This window comes from Rhagoletis pomonella, unplaced genomic scaffold (genome assembly GCF_013731165.1).
Source record: "Rhagoletis pomonella isolate Grant_MI unplaced genomic scaffold, Rhpom_1.0 Rhpom_scaffold_00004, whole genome shotgun sequence".
NCBI classification, from domain to species: Eukaryota; Metazoa; Arthropoda; class Insecta; order Diptera; family Tephritidae; genus Rhagoletis; species Rhagoletis pomonella.
Genome location: NW_023458558.1, coordinates 53,581,069 through 53,604,578, shown reverse-complemented (window position 1 = coordinate 53,604,578; position 23,510 = coordinate 53,581,069). Strand labels below are relative to the sequence as shown.

The following is a 23,510-nucleotide window of genomic DNA, read 5'->3' as shown; positions in this document are numbered from 1 at the left end:
TCCATTCACCTGCACTGTATTATGCAAATGCATTCGTAAGGCGCTTAAATTGCAGCCGTTTCTACGTTTGTACCTACCTACATTAAAGGCTGGTTTTCACTATGTCATATTTTGACATCACAATTTGTCGACATATTTTGACACAAGTTTATCGCTTTCATCCGCACCTTCGCTGAGACTCACAAACTATTGAACCGAAACACGAAGAGGAAGACCACGGTAAATTGAAACACCTTGCTTTTATAAGGACAAAAAGGAAGGTAAACAAGTATATGGAAGATAAAAAAGATATGTAGCGCAAGTTTCACTTCTCCACTGCGGCCCAGTCACACTTACTTTTTTTTTTAATATAGTTAATTTAACAGCCAAAAGCACAAGTATATTTTTTAAATTTTATACAAAATTCGGAAAAATGCAAGAAATACGAATAAATTTTATCAAAATTAAAAATTTTTCTATTTGATTTCTTAGAAAAATTTTGAGTATGCAGTTTTGTAGTCCATTAAATTTTAGTAAAAGTGCAAGTTGCATGTCGCTAAAAATAACCGTTGATTTTTGAGACTTTTTTTGCTGAGAGTTTTGAATGAACTATATTTTTATATACAAAAAAAAAAATAAGACAAGTCTGGTATGAAAAATACAAGTAATTTTGAAGCAAAAACACAACCGATCTCAATTCTCATATAAAAATTTAGGAGTACCGTTAGTTTCTTTATGATCCAATGATCGGATCTAAAACAAATTAGTATAGCGTGCAATAACACCATACGCAATAAGGCCATATGGTCTTATTTTTTTTTTTTTGTTTTGGAAATAAAACCACATGACGTTATTTCCAATCCAGATGTTAAACAAATTCATATTCAAATTTTATACAAATGAATTGAAATTCTTATTAGCGAGCGCTAACTGAAAAATTGAGATAGAGAGCTGAAGTTTTGTCACAATATTTTTTTTTTTGTGTCCGACAGCGAAATTTTTCATATGGGACCGAACGAAAAAAAACAATCGTTTTATTTGACACAGTCTAATGAACATATTTATATATTTATATATATACAGAACAGTGTTGCCACAACGATTATTTATTTGTTACCAAAATTAACTGAAAAAGTTACCAAATTCAACAAGAAATTACCAAACCTGTTTCGCTATCAGATATTGTAAGATCAGAGATATCTTAAACTTGTAATCCTGGACTGAAAGTAACAGCTATTTTTTCGAAGTTATAAAAGTCCGGCACAAAATATTATCGCAGAAGAAAGTTATAAATGTTCCATTGACCCCAGAATCTCCTGAACAAGAAATCTGGATTATTTGTATTTTTTTTTTTAACTTTTCGGGAAAAAGTCCAATAATAACTGTAACTTCTGTAATAACAAATAAAATTGGTAAAATATTTTTTTAAGGCCGAAATAATAATAAATTTGTCCAAATCAATTTGATACCAAATGGAGGAAGACTCAAATAGCTTTCAAACAAAAATATCTACTACGCAACCCCACTTTCTCTTTATTCATACCAAGGTTTTCAAATTGAAGTAAAGAAATGCCTTCTCTGTTACACATTTTGTAACTTTCAAGTATTTAAATAAAGTATAAATTTAAGCCGAGCTAATACTTGTAGTATGAATCGAAAAAAAAAACTGACAAGCCAATGTGTTCAACTTCCGGTATTCCAATAATAACAGTTATTTAACTAAAATAAAACGAAAAATTCAAATTTATAGATAAAGATGTAAGCAAAAATACACACGCACACACATATGTACATATGTAGGTATACACAATGGCGTACCTAAAGTGCGAAGTATAAGAAAAACTTTAATATTCACCGAATTTTTTGCTTGAATTGTGAAAATAATTTCACAGCACCAATAAATTTGCACGAGCAAAACATCGTTGATTTGATGAAAATAAGCACGTATGGCATGGCATATTTGCTATAGAAATCCGTAGAGACAGATGAGCGCGAACGAGTTAACAGTGTAAAGTTGCTGAAAGGATAAAAAAAACGTGAAAGAATTCAAATAACGGTGTAAAGGGGGCGGAGTGATAAAACGCTGGCTCTGAAAAAGGGTAGTGAACATTGGGACACATGCACATAGATACATACATATGTACATATGTACATAAAAGGACCAATTTAAAAATGCTGTTACACTTACGCACACTAACGAAAGATATGTATGTGCATATGTACAGTATGAATATGCTCTCTTCAACGATGTTACGTATACGCCCTGTGACCCCATAATCCGCAAAATGTGCGACATGGCACAGCACAGTACAGTGCATTGCTTCCAATTAGGGATGTTGCGAATGTGGAATTTTAGACATCCGCGCATGCAAATGCGGATGCAGATGTCAAGTATTTTTACAAGCTTTTACACTGACCCAAATGCATAATGGTTTTTTTGCAACCAATTATGGTTTGGTTTTTTCATGGTTAATAAATAAGCCGATTGATTGTAAGAAATGTGATTAATGTTGAACATTTGAGAACAAATTGGTATGTATGGTGGTGGCTGAGCGTGCAGAAATGCTTGCTGTTATTTGTTGCCTTCCAGCAGTACGAATGCTGCCGGCGCGATACATAATTTTTATTTTTTTCTCTTGTTGGTTTTTCTTAATTACGAAAAAGCCTCTGTGAAGTGCGGAACCAAATCAAACGACGAAGAAAATTGAACAAAGTTGAACATTTGCAGACACATTTATAAAGCGGCTGTAGCTGAGCGTGCAGAGATGCTTGCTGTTATTTGCTAATATTCAGAAAATGCCATTCCAATTACCGTCAGAGGCAACTTGCTAAAATGATAACAAAAAATTTTGTTCTATATCTCCGAATTATGAAAAAGCATCTGTGGAGAGCAGAATATAAGCGAAAAAATCGACAACCAAAAGTTTGGTTGTGGTAAACAAAAGTGTGCTTAACATTACCAAATCATTGTTGAAATCATCAACCAAGGCATTGCTAATATTAGCTAAAAATCGCAATGATTCCTTTTCAAGTTTGGATTTGATAATATTAAAAACTTTTTTGGTTGATATTTTGCTCAGTGTATTTAATATGTTTTATATGTACATATGTTTGTTTGGGTCAAATACTGTAATAAGTTTTTAACCAACTTCCCGATGAGCTACAGACTTGCAATTTCAAACCTAATCCGGTAGGTTGCGCATGAGTCGAGACATTTGAAAAACAGTATTTGGCCAAGGCCGAGGCCAAAAAAAGCCACATATAAGTTCTAAATGCTACAAAAAACCCACAAAAAAGCAACAAAAACAAAAATTTAATCTAAAATAAAATTATTATTAGAAAAATTAATTTTATTATTATTCTAATGTACGTAAGCTAGATATTCAAAAAAAGAAAAATTCAAAAGCTCCCTTTGGCCAAATTTTCAAGCGGATATTTTATATCTGGTACTTGTTGCCGGCAGTGTTGGGCACGCTGCACTAAATCGAGATTTTCACTACCACTAGGGCTTCAGTGGTAGTGCATTTCAAATTTCACTACCATTATATGCTTAGTGGTAGTGCATTTAAAATTTCACTACCACTGTATGGTTCTCCAATTGCGGGTAATGTTTCGATCTCAATTTGCTTTTGTGCTTATAAAACAATAAAATAAAAAAAGCAACAGCAAAGAAATATGTACTTTAAAAAGGTAAAAAGAGCCAAAATATTCTAAGCAAAGAGAAAGTGAAAAGAGCAGCACTTGCTAAGAAAGCGGCCGCATTTGGCTCAAACAGCCGCGTTTGCCCACCGTTGGTATATAACCTATATGGAACGAAATAACTCCACAAAGAAATATAGCAGTTAGGTGTTCCGGGGATCGATAAATTTCGCAAACCTGCAACTATGGTCGGATGTAGTTTTTATTTGCAATATACATTACTTATACGGAAATGAATAACCACAAAAAATTGCCGATAGGTGGCGCAGGAGTCGAGATATGAGGAAAACCCGTATTTATGGGCTGATTGGGTACATATTTTGAAAGTGTTTTAATTTTTTTCTACTACCAACTCATTAAGGAATTAATTACGGGCGGCCGCTATTAGAGAAAACTTTAACTGAACTTTATCGAACTCAGGCCTTGCGGAATGGTAGCGCGCACTGCTAACTACAGCGGCCGCATTCGCAAAAGCTTCTCATTGATTATTGCGACTGCGCGTGTGACTGTTAAAGTTATGCTGAAGCTCTACGTTTGCGAATGCGAATATCCGTAACATCCCTGCTTGCAGCAACAGCACTCGCAGCATTGTAAATGTAAAATGCGTCTGCCATAACGCGATTGCCTTGCATGCTTCCGAGCACATTTAACGCTCAAGTGCAGCAATGTGATCAGAAAATAAGCAAGTGTACGTTGTAAGAAAGCGCGAAAGTAGCGCGAAGGACGGTTTAGAAAAAGTTTGTCACCAAGTGCGTTTATTTCACTTATTGCAACGTTTTGCGCGTTTCTTTTTTTTTGGCATTTCGCACGAATGACATTGCCAATTGTGGAAACGGAAAATGAAAAAGGAAACAGCATCGCAGCGGAAGTTTAGAATGTACATACATACATATTAAGTGGGTGCAGCGTGCCGGTGTTAGTGGCGAAGGAACTCGACGTATTCTGATGGCATACAAATCAACGCTTGAGTTTTGCCACTACGGAAAAGTTGCTGCTAAACGCAGCTTCCAAACTTCCGCTTGATGTGACATTCGCCGCTCGCTGAATATGAAGCAGCGCAGACTCCCTCGAAGCAACAACAGCACCAACAACTTGTTCTAAGCTTGTGGTGCTAGCAGTCAGCGACAAGGCTGCATTTAACTTCTACATTCTTCGTCTTTCCTTGACTTACTCAACGCTGCAATTTTATTGTCAAAAAAAAAAAAAAAATAAACACATATAGGCAAAGTACAGTGGTTTTGTTTTTAAATATTTTTTTTTTCGATATTTTTTCTGGAAAACAGTTGCCTAAATGCGGATGGTTAAATCTACTGCAATGTCTTGAGATATAGCGGAACGTGTTATATTCAATGTGTGAAAGTATTGTATGGAAGAATATAGATTGTGATGAAATATCGGAGTACTATCTAATGGAGTCACATCGAATTTTATATTTACCACTTGGTAAAATCCAAAGACTTCGCGACGTTTCTTAAGTAATTATTTTAAATTTATCTGGCCTTTAAACAAAAATTTTGTTCTGAGAAAATGTGTTTGAATGGCAGATATGTAAATTTTACGAGGGACAACTTAATGTTTCATTTATCTATGTGCTTAGTTACTGTCAAAGTAAAGAGTTTTAAAAAGGCTTACAGCCGAAAATATTATTGTTGGAGGTTGCCACCTGTTTGAAAATTTTAATTTAATTTAATTGATAAGCTAAATTAAATATTGTAATATGGGTATATATACATATAATTTTTAGGAGGGTTGCCGCCTATTTGAAACATTTTATTCAATTAAATTAATTAAATAAAATAAATGAAATATTGCAATAAAGGTATCAAACTTAAGAAAGTTTACTATCGAAAATATTTTTGAGGCGGGTTGTCGCCTATTTGAATAATTTAAAGCAGTTAAATCCATAAGTTAAACTAAATATTAAAATATGGGTATCAAACGATAGTGTTTGAGAGATATTTGATTTAGAAATATCTTCAACTAGCAAATATCCCGCATGCTTCGCTGCGCGTTCGAAGTATTTTTTATTATTTATTACTTCGTCGCACAACATTTAAAACCATTAGTTAATACTATAGTATTTGTAAAGTAAGCAGATTATTTTAAAAAATACAAAACCAATTAGATTTTCGCTTTTTATGGGAGATAAATATGTATACGGGGTTTGAATATTTTTTACGACAAATATTAAATTAATGTACCCCGAGAATGGATTTATAAGATTATAAATTAAATTTCCAGGAGACAGTCAAAACTTTACTTACCTTAAAAGCTTAAATAAATGTTTAGAGAACTTGAAACCACAACCAATTATTTTTTTAAAACTGCGAAAATTCATAATATGACTTTGATGGTACTCTGCGCACCCTTTTGATATAATTTTGATGCGTTTATAGTTTTCGACATACAACAATACGAAACGTACAACACCGTTGTGAATACCCCAATTATAATCGTAAACGTAATCGTAATCAAGATCCCACTCTTAATCGTAATCATAATCATAATATTGTCTGACAACCCACCAACTAAAGCAACAAAATTTGCTACTCGAATCTGAATATTCCTTGAATACATCACCGAATCACAAACGAAAACCCACTGGCGACCTCCATTCGCATGAGTGCTTACGCGTTTTGGCGCACACTTCTGCAGTTCAATTATCAGCTCCTCCTTCGTTGCTGTTGTTGTTGCTGTTGCTGCTGCCGACGCCGATGCGTGCATGTGTCTCAATTGGCTGTTGGACTGGCATGTGTGCTCAGAATTGTCGACCTCTAATATTAAAATATGTGCTCTTGGTGTGCATCATGATAATTTCGACTTTTGGCCTTCGAATGCATTTGATTTTTTACCAAGTCATGCGCTGCAATGCTGTTGAAGTCATATTGCTGCACGTAGTAAGCTATTTTTTCTTTTTTTTTGGCATTTCAGACGCAGTGGCATATGCCGTTTTTCATGCACTAATGTGTGCAAATACATTCATATACATACGCACATACACTTGGACGTACGTTTGTATTGGCACATTTCTGGATTTCTACACACACTCTGAAAAAGTTACGGCAGCGCATTTAAAGGCAATTGAAGCTAAAGTGCTTTGATTTGGAACAAGATCATTCTTACTCTTCTTTAGTTTATTGTTCGAAATGCAAAAAATATTTAAAAATAAGACCTTCCTATCTTTGTATGTGTTAAATCAGTGCATTCTTGCATAGAGTTGGATTGGTAATATTTTTTTTTGTTGTTTACTATTTGGTGTTCTCTCCTGGGCGAAAAATTTATCCTTTTCAGTTTTCTTACTTTTCGACTCTGTATTCCTCTTTGTCGTGGCCAGCTTGCATTAGTGTTAATTGTCTTGATTATCACGACAAACTTCCATAAATAAGTTCTAATTGTCATGAAGACACACATAAATCACTTATGCTACATAAACTTTCGTTGATTGCTTTTATCAGATATTTTTGTTGGCGCTCTATATTTTTGTACAAAACAAAAAAAAAAAAAAAAACAATTGGTGTTGGCAAATTTGTTTCATCAGAATAGTATTCCATTATTTGTCATTATTGTGTAGCGGAAAGCAACTTATCAGCATGCTTACAATCTACTTAAATTTTTTGTCTAAACTTCCAGCAAACTAGATACGCATTCATATTTATTGCTTTAATTTTCTCTTTAAGCAAAGAAGTTTTGCTGAAATTTTTTTTTTCTTTGTGTTACCACGAACATCTTTGTATAGCCCTACGTGTGTATGTATGTACATATTTATGTATTACTATGTGGCTTGGAGAAAACTAAGTTTCCTTTTATAATCAGAAAAGTTTTTATCTCATTTTCTTAGCTAACGTTCATCGCCACCTTCGTTCGTTCGTTTCTTCGTTGGCAAACAATAGCAAGTTTTTCAACAAATTCTTGGATGATAAAAAGCTCACTACATTGATTAGTTAGATAGCGTGTTTCTTAATTTTGTGTTCAATTTGATTTTCTTTACATTTACATTTAATTAAGTATACTCCCTTTATCATTTCTATGTATAAGGACGGTGAGTAATTCCTTTTGCCTCCTAGTCGAGCGATAAGATACAGAAATATCATCCCACAGATTTAGGAGATTTCCTAAGGGAGCAATACGAGAGTAGTTTGCTTTCACCCGCCTCGCCGAGTATATGAGATTTTTGTAATTTTGTTTTAATAAAATTTAACATAGGAAATTTTTACATTTTTCTTAACCCTCTTTAAAATATTTTGAAAGCTAAAACCTTCCTAAATACGTTTCTTTCGCCTGACACCCATAACTGCCTTAATTTAAGTTGAATGGAATTTTTGAAAAGGTTGGTAACCCTCTTATTATTTCAGTTTAGACATAAAGCGTTTCCAAAATCTAATTTAGAGTTGATGTTAGTGTAAAAGTTAGTTTTCAATTTAAAATTAAATTAAAAGTTGAAGTTAAAGCTACAGCTAATGCTGAAGTTAAAGATTAAGATAAAGGTAAAGCTTTAGTTAAAGTTTAAGTAAAAAATAGATATGTATACGTAGAGTTTGAGTTCAAGTTGAAATTTAGAATTAAAGTTCAAGCTAAAGTTAAATTTAAAAAATAATCGAAAATGTACAAAATGCTTAGCTATGAAATACGTTTTAGTGTATGGACTTGTTACGCACACAAATTAAAATTAGTGAAATAAATTGTATGTGTGTAAAAGAACAATTGCATGGATATCAAAGGTAAGATGTTTAAAAAAATGCACACCCGGGAAGACTTTTAAATTAGTAACCACGACAGTTTGTTGTTTAAGAAAATTTTTTATTCAAAAAATGCTGGTAGCTGGCAACACTATTTTCGCGAAAAAAAAGTATTATAGCCTATATCTTTTTCTGATGAATAAGCTGTAATGCTGTGAAGTTTCATAAAATAGCAGTACAGCAGTTTTTACATGGAAACATAACAAACATGCACATTTATAATACATATTGGCTGTATTATTACTATAATAATGTGGTCAGGTACAACAATAATTGGATATCCAGAAAGATTTCAAATCCATAGAATTTTCAAATTCATTTTATCTTTTTAAAATTTTTGCGCAATAACATTCCAAAATCATCACCTATGACTTATGGTATTTCCGGTAGATTGAAATTTCACTACAAATTTAATTTTGCTAAACCCCATCTTAATAAAATACTTATTTAACATACCGAATTAAACTTTGCTGAATGGAATAATTCAGAAAGCAAAAAATAATTACATTCCACATTTCCAAATTCAATGGAAAAAAGTAAATAAATAAAATGCTGATTTCGCACAGAAATTCATGCCATTACATGCCATACTTACTGTACATTTGTACACTTATTGCGCATCATTTTGCCACTAATTTCAATTCAATTTCACTTATTGAATTCCTTCCACAGGCAACTGTTCGTACATCGAAGTTAAGCAGAAATCCCGACATCATTTATTTATGTATGTACAATCCTCCTGTGGGGGATTTTCTTCAAAATGCATTTTTCATCATAGACAGAAAAAAGTTGCCCTAGAAGTGTGAAGGGCGAATATGTATGGGAATAAATAAATACCAATATAACCAATTGTTTGTTTGTATGGATGCATTTAAGTGTGCATCTTTGTATCTTTCGTATACGAGTTATAAGTATGTATACTGTAACTATAAGCACCTAAAAACTCAAAGGGAATAATAAATCTGTTTTTCCTGCTCGAGCGTTCGTCGTTTTGGTAATGCGATAAAGATGAGCGGCTACGATTGCCAGCAATGAATGGATGTTTGGTAAAATAAAATCGCTGTAAAACCAAACATTTACCATTACCATCCATACATTTATGTAGACATACACATGGACATACAAAAGCACGTGTCAGATATGTGGCATCGACTGGACACTCGCATTATTGACCATATAGACAACAATAAGCGAAAATACCCAGTAGCGAGAGAACTATAAGTTGCCTGAACCAGTTATTTGCGGCTGGAAGTATGTGCTTGAACGACTTTGAATGCAGATAAAGATATTTACATATGCACATTAGGGTGGTCCAAAAACAGTAAAGTCGGAATTGTAATGCTCCCACCCCCTAGGATTGTTCTATATCGAATAAAAGTATACCCCTATTTCTAATGGTAAAATTGGGTATTATTATTGGGAATCATCTGCAGATGGAAAAAGTTTTCCAATAGAAAAATATTTATTTTTAACTATTCCATACTATTTCTACGAAAAGTGGTTTTTTCCCAATATAAAATGCATGGAAAACTTTGCACGCTTTGAGTGACCTCTGAATATTTTTGATCTCAAAATAAAAAAAAATAAGGGTATACTTTTTTCGGTATAGAACTATCCTAGGGGGTGAGAGAGCATACAAATTCCGACTTTACTTTTTCACATGCATTTTTGGACCACCTTAATGTACATACATGTGAAGTATGTATTTAAATAGTTTATTATGTCGTAAAGATGCAAGACTTTCCGAATAATCATTTCAAATCGGAGCCAAAGCATACATAAGTAGTTCCATTCCTCTTAGTGATGCGAGCTAGGTTTCACACGATTTCACTACAGGGTATTCCTCAACATATAGTACATATGTACATACAAATTTATGCAGTCCTCCCATTTTCGATTGCAATGTCTGATGCTATATTTGCAGATTTTCATTACAACGTTGCTTGGTTGGGGATTAAGGTCGCTTAACCGCTTTTGGTTGAACACGGACACCCGCACACATATACACCACACACACTTACATAAAAATGTGCATTCACTGCAAAGATATTTCTTAATACTCCATTCGAATTCTCAAACTTGACGCACCTCCTGGTCATGAAGCACCTCCATATTTAGGGATGGCAGCGATTAATCATTTGATTAAATTAATCGATTATTTTGGTCCAATTTACGATTTAATTGTATTCTAATTTTGTGTTTCATTAATCGATTAAATGTAAAATAAACGTAAAAATACTTTCAAGAAATAAGTATGAATTATGTAGTTGTCTAAAATCGAACATTCTTTGGTTTTCGCAAACAAATAATTATCGTCCCTAAAAATTCCCGTTTTATATTATTTAAGGCTAATTAAAAAAACAATTAGAAATTTTTTGCCTTTAAAAATTCGATTAATCGATTATATATCAATAACTGCAATTAATTATCAGCCCAATTCTTAATACTCCCGGGGAGTTTGTTCTCTGGGAAAAGAATTTTTCCAGAAAACTTGGGAGGGGGAAATTCGAGCTTCGAAGAAGCTGTTTGACACTTTTTTGAGAGCTCAACTCCGCCATTTAATATAAAATGTCCTCAGGGAATTTTTATTCATGATAGGAGGAAAGGGAAAAGAGAGAAAACTCCCAGGGAGTTTCTGTTCACAATCGGCCTGTATTATTAATTAATCGATTATTTAATTTTTTTGCCATCCCTAGCAATGTCCAATTGAACTGCAGCTGAGTGCATTCAGTGCTGCTGCCTCATTTAATGCTTGTGGTTGCGAACATTGCTGTCTGCATTGCTTGCTTTTGTCCACTTTATAAAATTGTTGGTGTTTGTGGCTACCTTTGGTGTTGAAGCGCATATATACGTATTTTAAAAACATTAGAGCGTACCGCTTTACAAGCAAACAAAACATAATATTCGCCGTACAACACTGAGTCTACGGTGATTTTGCAAGGCAATTCTAAAAGAGCAAAAAACAAAAACAAAGTTGCTGTACACCTCTGAGTCTAAAGTATTTTTGCAAGGCAGTTTCGAGATTTTTTTTCGGCAAACGTAGTTCCCCTTTTTCGGTGATTCCAATATTTCCAGTAGTTCTACAGCCATAATCAAAATACTTCTCTAGCAAAAGAGTAATGCTTTTTGGTGAGATTTAATTTACTGACATTACTGCGGTACGTTGGGGTGATAGAAACCGAGGTGTGTGGTGAGATCTATGAACTCTGAAAAAAAAAATTTTCTCCTCGAGACAAGAACTTCGATAAATCATACTTTAATATCCGCCTGAAGAGACCGAAGAGATGACGAAAACTGTAAGAAGGCAACTCTAGATTCTGAAAAATAAATATTTTTTGTTTTATTGTCTCACAAAAATACTTTAGACTCAGGGCTGTACAGCGAACTTTTTTATTTGCTTATAAGGTGGTACGGTCTAATGTACCTACTTAAATGCATGTGTTTTCACTCTAGTCTGCGTGGCAAATGTGGTTTTGAGAAGAGTTGTTGTTCCTTGCTTTCTTGTGCCTTGGTTATGTTTTTATTTACCAAAAAACACTTATCGATTTGTTGAGGTTAGTCGTAAACTCAACTATCCTGTGGAGAGATGGTTGCCACAAGTGTTGCTGCAGCGATTTCCGATAGATAAAAGTTTCCTTAACTTAATTTATTCCGTTGCGGGGAAGAAGTAGATTATACGTTACATACATTGGGGTGGACCAACAAAAAAAGAGCAAAGTCGGAATTTTAAAGCTCTCCTCCCCTAGCATTGTTCTATAGTGAAAAAATATAAGCTTGTTTTTTTTCAAATCAAAAAATATTTAGAGGTAACTCAAAGCGCTTAAAGTTTTCCATGTATTTTATATGGGAGAAACATTTTTTTTTAGAATTCTTGAAAAATCAATATTTTTCGTTCGGAAAGTCTGTGTCTCTTCAGGAGACATGTGATAATAATACCCACTTGTTAATTTACCCATTTTTAATATTAACTATTTTTAAAGGTCCCCAAAAAAACGCCAAAAAATGATATGGGGGCCCATAAAAATTCGCGAGTATTAAGATATATATATATATGCATTTTAACGCACGCTAGTATGCTTAAGAAAGAAATTAGTTGATATCTTTCCATTCCCAAATTTTATCACACTGCATCAAAAAAAAGTTTTTTGACATATTGCAGAATGTTTGAATGTTTGAATTTTGAAACTTGAATCTCTTTCTCAGAGCATTTTCTCGAGAAAAAACTTTGATATACAAAATTTTCATTAAAATATCGATGTTGGTGTTTTTTTTTAAGTCTACCTATTTCACGAATTATGTCGAATATAGCCGCCTTTTTTATGAAATAAAGTAATGACTACTTATGCACTTCTTTGATTCTATGCATTTCGCTGGTTTGTCTTCGCTCCGCCTGCTATCCTGAGCGGTATGTTGATATCGGGACAATTTTCTTAAACTCCGCAATTACAGCGTAGGGTCTGGCAACAATAGATTTTTGATTGCTACTGACTTGGACTGCTCGAATAAGAACATAAAATCTTTGATTATTTTATAATTATATGTACATCACATAGATCACATTTTAGGGGAGGTAGCGGATCACCTAGTTACCTTGACATAGAACAGTTTGATGTAATAAACCCCCTGGCATAATGCTTTCTATGTCATGTGCTCGACGGTACCTACCTATAGAAACCTAAGTATGTACCTGGTAAGGGCTTCACGTGTCACATAATGTGGTCTGCTGTTTGGTTTTCCTTGTGATATAAACTAGGTCTGCAAACCACTCCAAAAAAGGGGACGGTTCGGTTCAGTGGTTCGAACCAATTAGAAAAAGCTTGTACCGCTTCAAGAACCGGTTCATGAATATTTCTGAACCGCGGTTCGGTTCGGTTCCAATGGTTTAATTTTTTGAATGCCAAAGGATGCAACTATTAGAAAAAATATGATAAATCTACGTACATATATACAAATAAAAGGCTTTTTTATTGATGTCAAATTCAAATATTCACATGTATAGTGGAACCGAATAGATCGAAGTTTAAAAATTTGTGCAAAAATTATGAACATTTTTCAAAGTGTCATCTAACTTGCAAAAGTTTTTAATAAGAATTTCTAGAAAAAATTTTATTTCCCAACAAAACATTCATTTGGATTTCACTTTCTCTCTTGTTACTATGGTTTTCATATTTTTCGAACCCATCTCGAGTGGGTTTCCAATTTACTCTCAAGGTTGGAAAACTAAGATTGGTTATGAGTTAATTCTCACTTTGATATTCATATTGGATATCGAAGGACATTTTCGAACGTTGGACAAAATGTTTATAGGGTTTATTTTTGGTAATTTTTTTCGCGGATTTTCTTCCATACATGTATGTTCGGCAAATTTTTTGTATGAAAAAAAAAAATAATAATAATGAGGAGTATTCTGGTGTTCGTACGAATCGAAAATTTTAATTTTTTGTATTGAAAATGATAGGAAAATTTCATGATTTTCGATTCGTACGTAAACAAGAATACGCCCCAATATCCACAAGTATAGCGGTGGAAAATAAATAGGCACGCGACATTTTTAAAATTTTGGAAATTTTTTTATTTAATGTTTATTGTTTGTAGTATAATCCTTGCAAACTTTTTAATATTGATTTCTAGAAAATAATTTTTAAGTTTTAAGTTCATTTTCGGCAATTTTTTCACGGATTTTTATGTGCATACATGTATGTATGTTCGACACATTTTTTGTATAAAAAAAAAATAGTAATACACTCAACAAAAAATTGTTTAAAATCAACGCGGTCAATGCGAAATTAGAAAAATTGTAATAAACTTATTTAAGGTGTGCACAAGTCGTGAGTCTAGTCGAGTAGACAAAAACAATACACTCAGAATTTTGAATTAACACTCAAAATCTTGGCTTAATGTTGAAACCCTCCTTTTCGGTACACGGTTAAAAATTTCGGTTTTAATTTTAAACTTTTTGGACTACATATATGACCAAACTAAATTCAGTTTCAAATACAAACCTTCCAAGTTTAAAAAAAAGAGAGCACATATGTTGGGTTTAGAATTTAAACAATTCGGTTTAAATTTTAAACCCAAACATTTTCATAATTAAGAATAAAAAAAAAAATCTTAAATTTCATGCTCCGTCTGGTTGGGATTGAACACGGACAGCCTTGGTAGCAACCAATTGTATCAAGCATCTTTGCACACTCAGCTACAGCCACGCATATAAATGTGCTTTCATGTGTTGAGTTTGAATCAACACCACATTTCGCTGTGCAAACATATTCTATTTCGGTTTAGATTTTAAACCAAATTTTCTATATATGAAACCTAGAATCTAGAATTAAAACATTTTGGTTTGATTTTTAAACCACGAACTTTTTGGGCTAAAATGTAAACCAGAATATATTAAAAATTACGTAAAACTATTGACTGGTTTAAAAAGTAGACTATAAAAGTTAAAAAAAGGCAGTAGTCCCAGCGCGGTTTAAAAATTAAACCCAAATTTTTGACAGTGTAGGTGTAGCTTACACTAGGTCTTAACCTCATATGTAGATGTATACCTCTGGTCAAAATAATATGAGTGCGATATTTGACTATTTTGCTTTCGTTTCTTTAATTATAAATTCATTATTTTTTTTATAAATGTATAGCTCCTTATATAACAACAACCATATCCAAATAGCAAGCTTTGTAAATTAAGAAAAAGGAACAGTCCAGCGCCTTCGTCTTGGTCTGCAGGCTGTATCGGAGATACAGCCGCTAAATTTAAACGTAGAATACGTGGTATGGTTAAGAGCATATCCAAGCAAAAAAACAAAAGCACACACTAAGCAAAAAATATCGATAACAAAAGCGATAATAATATCGGTAGCAAAATCGATAAAAACATCGATAAAGAAATCGATGAAAATATTGATATCAAAATCGAAAAAATATCGAAAGCAAAATCGATAGCAGAATCGATAACAATACTGATTACAAAATCGATTACAAAATCTATCAAAATATCGATTACAAAATCGATAACAAAGTCGATAACAAAATCGATTATAAAGTCGATAACAAAATCCATAACAAAATCCATAAAAATATCGATACCAATATCGATAGCAACATCAATAAAAATATCGAATATAAAACCTATAAAAAAATCTATAACAATATCGATAGCAAAATCGATAAAAATATCGGTAACAAAACCGATAAAAGTATCGATGACAAAATCGATAGCAAAATCGATTACACAATCGATAACAAAATCGATAAAAAATATCGATAACAAAATCGATAAAAGTATCGATCATTATATCGGTAAGTTCCGAAAATATCGATAGCAAAACCAATAACAATATCGATAACAAATTCGATGAAAATATCGATAACGAAAGCAATAATAATATCGATAGCTAAATCGTAAACAAAATCAATAAAAATATCGATGACAAAACCGGTAAAAATATCGATTACAAAATCGATTAAAATACCGACAACAAAATCTATAAAAATATCGGTAATAATATCGATAACAAATCGATAAATAATCTATCATAAAATCGATTACAGTGTCGATAACAAAATCGACAACAAAGTCAACAAAATATCTATAACAAAATCGAGAAAAAATATCGATAACAAAATCGAAAAAATACCGATCATTATATCGATAAGTTCCGAAAATATCGATAGCAAAATCAATAACATTATCGATAAAAATTTCGATAGCAAAATGGATAAAAACATCGGTAATAAAGCCGACAAAGTATCGATTATTATACCGATAAACCCCGAAATACGGACACATACATACTTTTTGTCTCCTTCCCACGCTTCCAATGCGTGCACGTGTTTGCAAAATGATGACGAGGTGATTTTGTATGGAAAATCATTTATGCCCATATATTTGAATAAAATAAACATATATAGAAGATATCAACCAATACTTCCCATATAAATCAACAAAACAAAATCATTCGAGCGGTTTTCGAGCATTTTGGTAATGAAAAAAATTTGCAAATTTTTTCAACAATTTTTTGCCTTAAAATGCTCAATATTTGTTAAATTTATATAAAATTTGTACCCGATAATATTTCTACTGCTCCAAAGAACCTATATCCCGAAAATGAAAGTTATATATGCCAACAATAAGTTGCTAGAGCACTTTAAAGGCTCAAAATTGACCCCAAAATAAGGCAATGTTTACCGTTGTTTTTACGACAGAAACCGAATTGGTTATTTACAAAAATGAATCTGTCGACAGGTTTGGAATTTTATCTTTGAAACGCCACACTTTTCTTTGAAATCGCTTTATTAGTTCTCGTGCAATAAGCGTTTTTGTGAAGCTCTAAAAATTACAACTACAACATTTGAACATAGCCCCCATACCTTAAGGTAAGACGTATTCTACGTCAAAAATCTAAAAAGTTCAACAAAGTTCCATTGTGGTATAAACTTTTTAATCAGAAATAAAAAATCCGAGTATTTTTTTTTGTCATTTATAAAAATATGGTTGAAGCTTTAACCAAACTAAATAATTTTCTTAGCTCTGTATTTTAACCTGAACTCACCCCAACTCACCACACCTCAACTCACCTCACTTCATCTCACCTTAGAGTTATAGCAATAAACTTGTCGTGTGTTATTTTCGCCGCTGGGTTGGAGCAAAATAACATGAGTAAATTGTTTTCATAAAAATTGAACGCGTGCGTGATTTTAAACGAATGCCCGTTTGTAAACATGCGTACATACATACATATGAATTATCCATCGAATTGAAATCGCATTACATTTCCCAAATACACCTACGTTGCTCATGCATTTTATAAATGAAATTTAAATTTAATCTGAAATTCATAGGAAACTTCGCTTTCAATCCACTCTGTCGCTGGCTAGTGGATGAGCATATTTTCCGTACGAGCATTTCCTCGCAATGAAATGAAATGCTTCACGCTATGTGAAACCATAACATCAACAACAATGGCTACATTTATGTGGAACTACAAAATACATGCAACATACTTACATAAACTTGCAACAAAAAGATGCACCGACAAAGTATCTTGTTTATGTTTACGTGAAATTTTGCGTTCCGTTGCACCACGAACGCTTTCTCGCATTGCTAATGTTATGTCTATGTTGGTATTCTATGCAGCTGTTGTACATACTTATGTATATATGTATGTGGATTAGTATGCTTGCAGCAATAACATTAACATTAGCCCCTTACTGCAACATAATGCTGCTGGAGTTTGTTGCGTAAACAAGCGTATTTTCTTCTCTCTCTTGCAATACGATGCAAATTTGCATTTCCCTTGCTATGCAGATTCGCTCCACACACCAACAATAATACTGAATATCAGATATCTTAAAAATACAATTTTCTTAATGCTAGTATAATGTACTGTTTATGGTAAAAGTAAAATTTTATAAAACACTGTCTAGTATGTCCACTTGATTTCGTATGGTTAAGAAAAGGACTTTTGCAACATTGAAAATGTAATACGAAGACTAAATACTTGGCGCTAAATTCACAGTGCGTGGTCAACTTAGAATCGGCAGTAAAAATAAAGATAAATATGAGGATGAGGATACCGATAAAAGTAAAGATGAAGATAGAGGAAGAAAGATTAAAATAAAGGTAATTATAAAGAAAAGGTTATGGACAGACACTCAATCTGGGGGCTATTTCGGGATTCTAGAGATCTTCGGAATGCTCGGGACTTATCGATATAATAATCGATATTTATCAGTTTAGTTATTGACATTTATTATCGATTTTGTTATCGAAAATTTTATCGATATTGTTATTGATATTGCTATCGATATTTTCGGAGCTTATCGATATAATAACCGATATTTTTTATCGATTTGTAATAGATTTTTTTACAGATGTAGTTGATAATGCTATCAATTTTGTTATCGATGTTTTTATCGATTTTGTTATCAATTTTGTTATCGATTTTGCTGTCGATATTATTATCGATTTTGTTATAGATTTTGTTATAGACTTTTTTATCGATTTTGCAACCTATATTATTCTGGCTTTTGTTATCGATATTTTTTTCTAAGTGTGTGCTTTCGTTTTTGACTTGGATCTGCCCTTAACCATACCACGTATTCTACGTTTAAATTTAGCGGCTATGTCTCCGATACAGCCTGCAGACCAAGACGAAGGCGCTGAACTGCTCCTTTTTTTATTATGGTTCGACCATTGAAACTTCAACGCTTTGTCTGGCTAAGGCCGAAAGATCATAATTTTCAAGGCAGAGTCGACATTCTGAGTCTGCCATCACACCTATGCGGTACATGCGATCGGTTTCAAACGGATAGGTACCTAAAGAGTAGCCTGATTTCATTAATATGTATTAGAATAACATATTTTCAATTAAAAGAATAGCCACAACTGTCTATGACGCCCTACAGCGTCCCAGTACTTATTGCGTCCAGGGTGGATCCACGAAGAGCAGCACCTGAGACCACAAAATAGTTCCGGTACTTCAAAGAAAATTACAGATCCTTCTAGTGACAACTCATTAGCGGTCTGGTTAAAAGATCGTCTACCACAACGTGACCAATGAAATGGGAAAGCCCCCCCCCCCCTCTCTTCCTTTTCTGAAATGCTCATACCCAGCAGAAAATTTCAGGAGTTGAAAGCCCTTCCGAAAGACCTTCCTGAGAGTCGAGAGACCTTCCACCGTACATTCATTGCTCCTTTCTTTTTTCGGTGGAGTGGCACAAATTAAAGGGCTTCTTCTTTCGCTACCTATGGAAGGCCTTCCTGAAGGGCTTTTATAGGACGTACTTCAGAAGGCCTTAAGGTTTATATCAAATAGGTTTATTGAAGTTCATTTTTAATGCTGAATAATATAAAATTATGCATTCGTTTAAATTGTAAATGGATCAGCCTTTCTAGAAGGTATGCAAGGAAGCCCTTTTTTCAGCCCTTCTTGGGTAACTATGCGAAAAATTCGCTGATTGGGAACATTTTTTTTTTTATGAAACTTTTCATTTTCAAAACACTTTTGGAATATAAACCCGAAACCCGTATTTCTAAAAATTTTTCAAATTTTTATTATAAAATATGTATTGATACCCAAAAACCACGTACTGATCACTTTCTTTGACATTTGCTAAAAGACCGTAACCCATTCCGCAACTTTTAGGTGTAGTGCGATAATGGGATAAAAATTAGGTCTATCTTTTTCGAATGTTCAAGTTAATGAAAAAGAAAACAAATTTTATCCAACTACACGAGACGAACGCAGACTGCGTCAAAATAAATGCATTAATCTAAGAGATATTAAAATTTGAAAATTTCATAAAAATTTCATTGAAATACATGTTGGAAAATTATATCTGTATATTTCAAAGGTGTTTTAAGATTTAAAAACTAAAAATTAAAAAAGGTCGCAATCTACCTATCTTCGTTAAGTTTTGTGCATTTAAAAAAACTAACGGTTGTTTTTTCAAAAATTAATATCTCGAAAATGGCGCGGGGGAAATTGCAATCGGCTGGAACGAATCGGACTGGAATGCCCGATAGATAGTTATTTGAAAGAGGTATGCACCGCGATCTAGTGTAGTGGGTCTGTTGTGCCCTGAAAATGCCCCATATGCTTTTATTATTGTGCTGCGGCCAAGAGCTAGTTTTTGGTACGAGTTAACTCGTAAACAAATTAATTAACAATCTTGTGTGTTCATTAATAGCATTGCCATAAATTGCGATAATTTTAATTTTTATTTCAGAGTTTGGGATTTCCGCTTGCATCCTTGGTTGCCATCAATCGTACCACAGCTGAATTGCGCTATCTCCAAGGCAGCACTTGCCCCACCGACGGCAAGTCACAACTCTCATCGAGCATTGAATTTTACTGTGATATGCGCGCTGGTTTGGTAAGTGGCTTACTTAATTTTGAATACAAGTATGTAAATATAAATACATACATATGTAAGTAGGCATGTACGTCCATAGCTATCTTTGTACAATAAGTACGTGGATAATATTGCATGCATATTGCTGATTAAAGGCAACGTAATTTGTAGGGATTTCATAATGTAGGAAAGTTTTTAATTTTACTTATACATAATCCTTTTCCATTGCAATTTTGCGCGTAAAATGTAAATTTATGTACACTTGTGGTCAGCTGCTTAAGTTAAGTGACATTTTGACTAGTTTTGGCTATTTTTATATTTTGTTTATTTAGTGTTTATAATTGTACATATTTATTTATTTTTTTAATTTTAGCATATTAGGTACAAAACTAGCAGCACAAAAATCCACATTTCAAACTTCGTACAAAAATTATAAAGTTTTAGGTATGCAGGTATGCTAGAAAATTGCGCTGTCGGAAAGTTATGTATAAACGTTTTGTGTAGAATTTTATGAGCTTTGATTAGACGTATCTCATTTTAAGTTAAATTGGTTCGTAAGATATATGTACGTGATTAAGTGGAAACACCTTTTGTTTTAAGCTGAATAACGGTAAATTGCAAACGTATCCATAGAAAAAAATTAACTCGATTTTCGGAATCATCGAGTAATTCTTTGTAGAAATTGAATAGTGGCATCCATTGAACGTTTTTGCTGTAAACCAGTGTAATCATTTCCGTTGAGCGAAAAAACTAAAAATCTTTAAATAATGATTAAATGCTGATTTAAATTATTTTACTCATAATGATTACCGTCCTTAAAAAAAAAAGAGATTACATGCGTTATATCAACAAATAGACGAGGAGATATTAAAATGTGTTTTCTGGCCAAAGAGTGCACTTAATATTCTTTATACAAAGTGGCAAGTAATATATCCTAAGCTAAACTCTGGTGAAAATTTGCTTTGCGGAATTGGAATGGAGTATGTAAATGCAACCACGTCGAAAAAACAAATGACAAGTGTGCCAAATTTTTTGTATCTACTGTATGATAAGAATTATTTTTGCGTACCAAACAACGAATTTTAAGGAAAATGTATTAAAATAAACGACAAAATATAGCCTTAAATAAAGAAAGAAATATAAAGGAGAGAACCTTAACTAAAAAAGATCAAAAGAGAATAAATAATTTTCTTACATTTTATTCCCATCGGAAAAATATATCATCGTTGTGGCACCTCCTGGAATTATCTTATAGGGGATATTCTGGGCTGATCATAACTGTACAAAAACTAGAATATGAGTCAGTTTCTGGTCGCATTGCAGGATATATATATATATATTTTTTTTCTTGAATTGCTTTAATTCATATGTTTAGTGTATATACATAGAAATGTATATGCACATGAGGCATTCGGACCCCATTTTACTTTTTAAATGCCCGTAAATTTCCAATAAATTAGTATTTTTATCTTTTTAATTAATGCATTTGTTTTGAAGCGGTGAGTTGTACAAAATTTGTTGCTTTTTTAATTAATTAAAAAATTGGGGAAAAGTAGATCCCATTGTTATGCCATTATCGTGCTTTGCTTAAAAGTTGGGGAATTACAAAAAAATCGATCGGTACGTGTTTTTTTTTTGTAAATCATTTTATATTAAAAATTTGAAAATTTTATAGAAATACGGGTTTGAAAATTTTTTCTATTTTATATTTCAAAGCTTTTGAACTTTAAAAAAAAATTGGCAAATTTTTCGCCAATATTATGGGCATTTAAAAAGAGTTAACGAATCGATATGTCGAAAACGGCGGCACAAAACAAAAATAGAAAAAATAAAATAAAAAAAGCCGTGGAAAAATCTGAGATGCAAAAGCCGAATGGTGTCCGAATTTGGCTGGAATGCCACATAACACATACATACATATGTAACCCAAATAAAACTTTATATTATTGCTATAATTCTTGCAAACGGATTACATATTGCCAATGGTATCACCAATTACAATTGCACACAATGCCAACAATGCTTTCACCGCACTCAACTGCGTTGTGAGAAGCACTTTTGTTGCGGCAGTCGACACCGCAGCGATTGTTATAACATACATACATACATATGTACATACATATTATCGTTGTTATTGCAATTTGTTGCAGTGCTTACTGTAACTGTTGAATTGTAATTTAATATAGTTGGAACACACATTTAGTCCACTTTTTGCTGGCCGTACGACCGCAACAGCTGTGACTATTTGTTTTTGGTTGGTCAGTTGGGCGGTTGACGGGAGTGTGCTGCTGCTGCTGCTGTTAATGTGCATGCGAGTGAGGGTGTATTACCTTGAAATGGCAGCGACCTTTGCGGTTATGGATCGTAGTTGAGGTTAGGACAAGTGCTGTATTGTTTTCAAGCGATTTTCTGCTTGGCACCAGTGTCGGGTTGGTACATAAAATGTTCAATATTTACAAATGAATATATATGCATTTATGTATATTGTTGTGTTGCGCTCATAATTGCCAGCTTAAATATGTTTATATTTGTTGAAGCTTTTGTGCATTTATTTTTGCATTGACATTAATTTGATGAGATCGGCGAGTATGTCTCAAAGTGTTGCTATAAAACAATGCGATTAACTAAGTGAAGGGCAAAAAAATGCAAATAAATGAAATGACATTAAAATGAGAGCTGTATGGGTCATGAAAATTTAGGGTGATGTGGGCGTATGAGCAATTTATAGTGCAAATAAAAATACTGTTCAATGCAGCGTGATTATTACTGATTAATTGCGAAACGAAGGGCTTTAAATTTCAACTGAAAACAAAAACGGAAAAATAAAATATGAAAGAATAAAATTTGCGATCCATCAGCTTTGTTTTTTGAACTATGGATTTCGCTAAATAGGGAAGCTAGTTGAGTCGAGAAAAATGACAGAACTTTTTGCGGACTCAGCTCGTATTAAGTTCTTTTCATTGAAAATCAAACAAACTTAATTATTGTCGTAAGAGACCCAGAGTAAACTATAAAGAACATTTTTTGCGTTGAAACTATTAAGCCTTTCAATCGAACCATATCAGGTCTTTTTGAGCTGAGTTTGAAGAAGTTCCTTATGAACGCTTTAAAGCTGCTATATTATATGGATGGTTAAAATGTTCTACAAAATTGTTAAGCAGGAAACTTTACCAAGCTCAATGCCGATGCAAAACTCTTTCGATCAAATTAAAGTAAAATAACCAACCAAAATCTGAAAAA

At 33.0% G+C, this 23,510-nt stretch overlaps 1 protein-coding gene across 2 annotated transcripts in view; it reads left to right on the top strand.

Moving 5' to 3' along the window:
• LOC118737779 (cation-independent mannose-6-phosphate receptor) overlaps positions 1–23,510 on the top strand; it is a 196,249-nt gene that overhangs the window by 50,574 nt on the left and 122,165 nt on the right. For both annotated transcript variants that reach the window (XM_036468533.1, XM_036468532.1), the window contains exon 11: positions 20,145–20,291. In XM_036468533.1, coding sequence (XP_036324426.1) covers positions 20,145–20,291 — 147 coding nt within the window. The remainder of the gene's footprint in view (positions 1–20,144; positions 20,292–23,510) is intronic.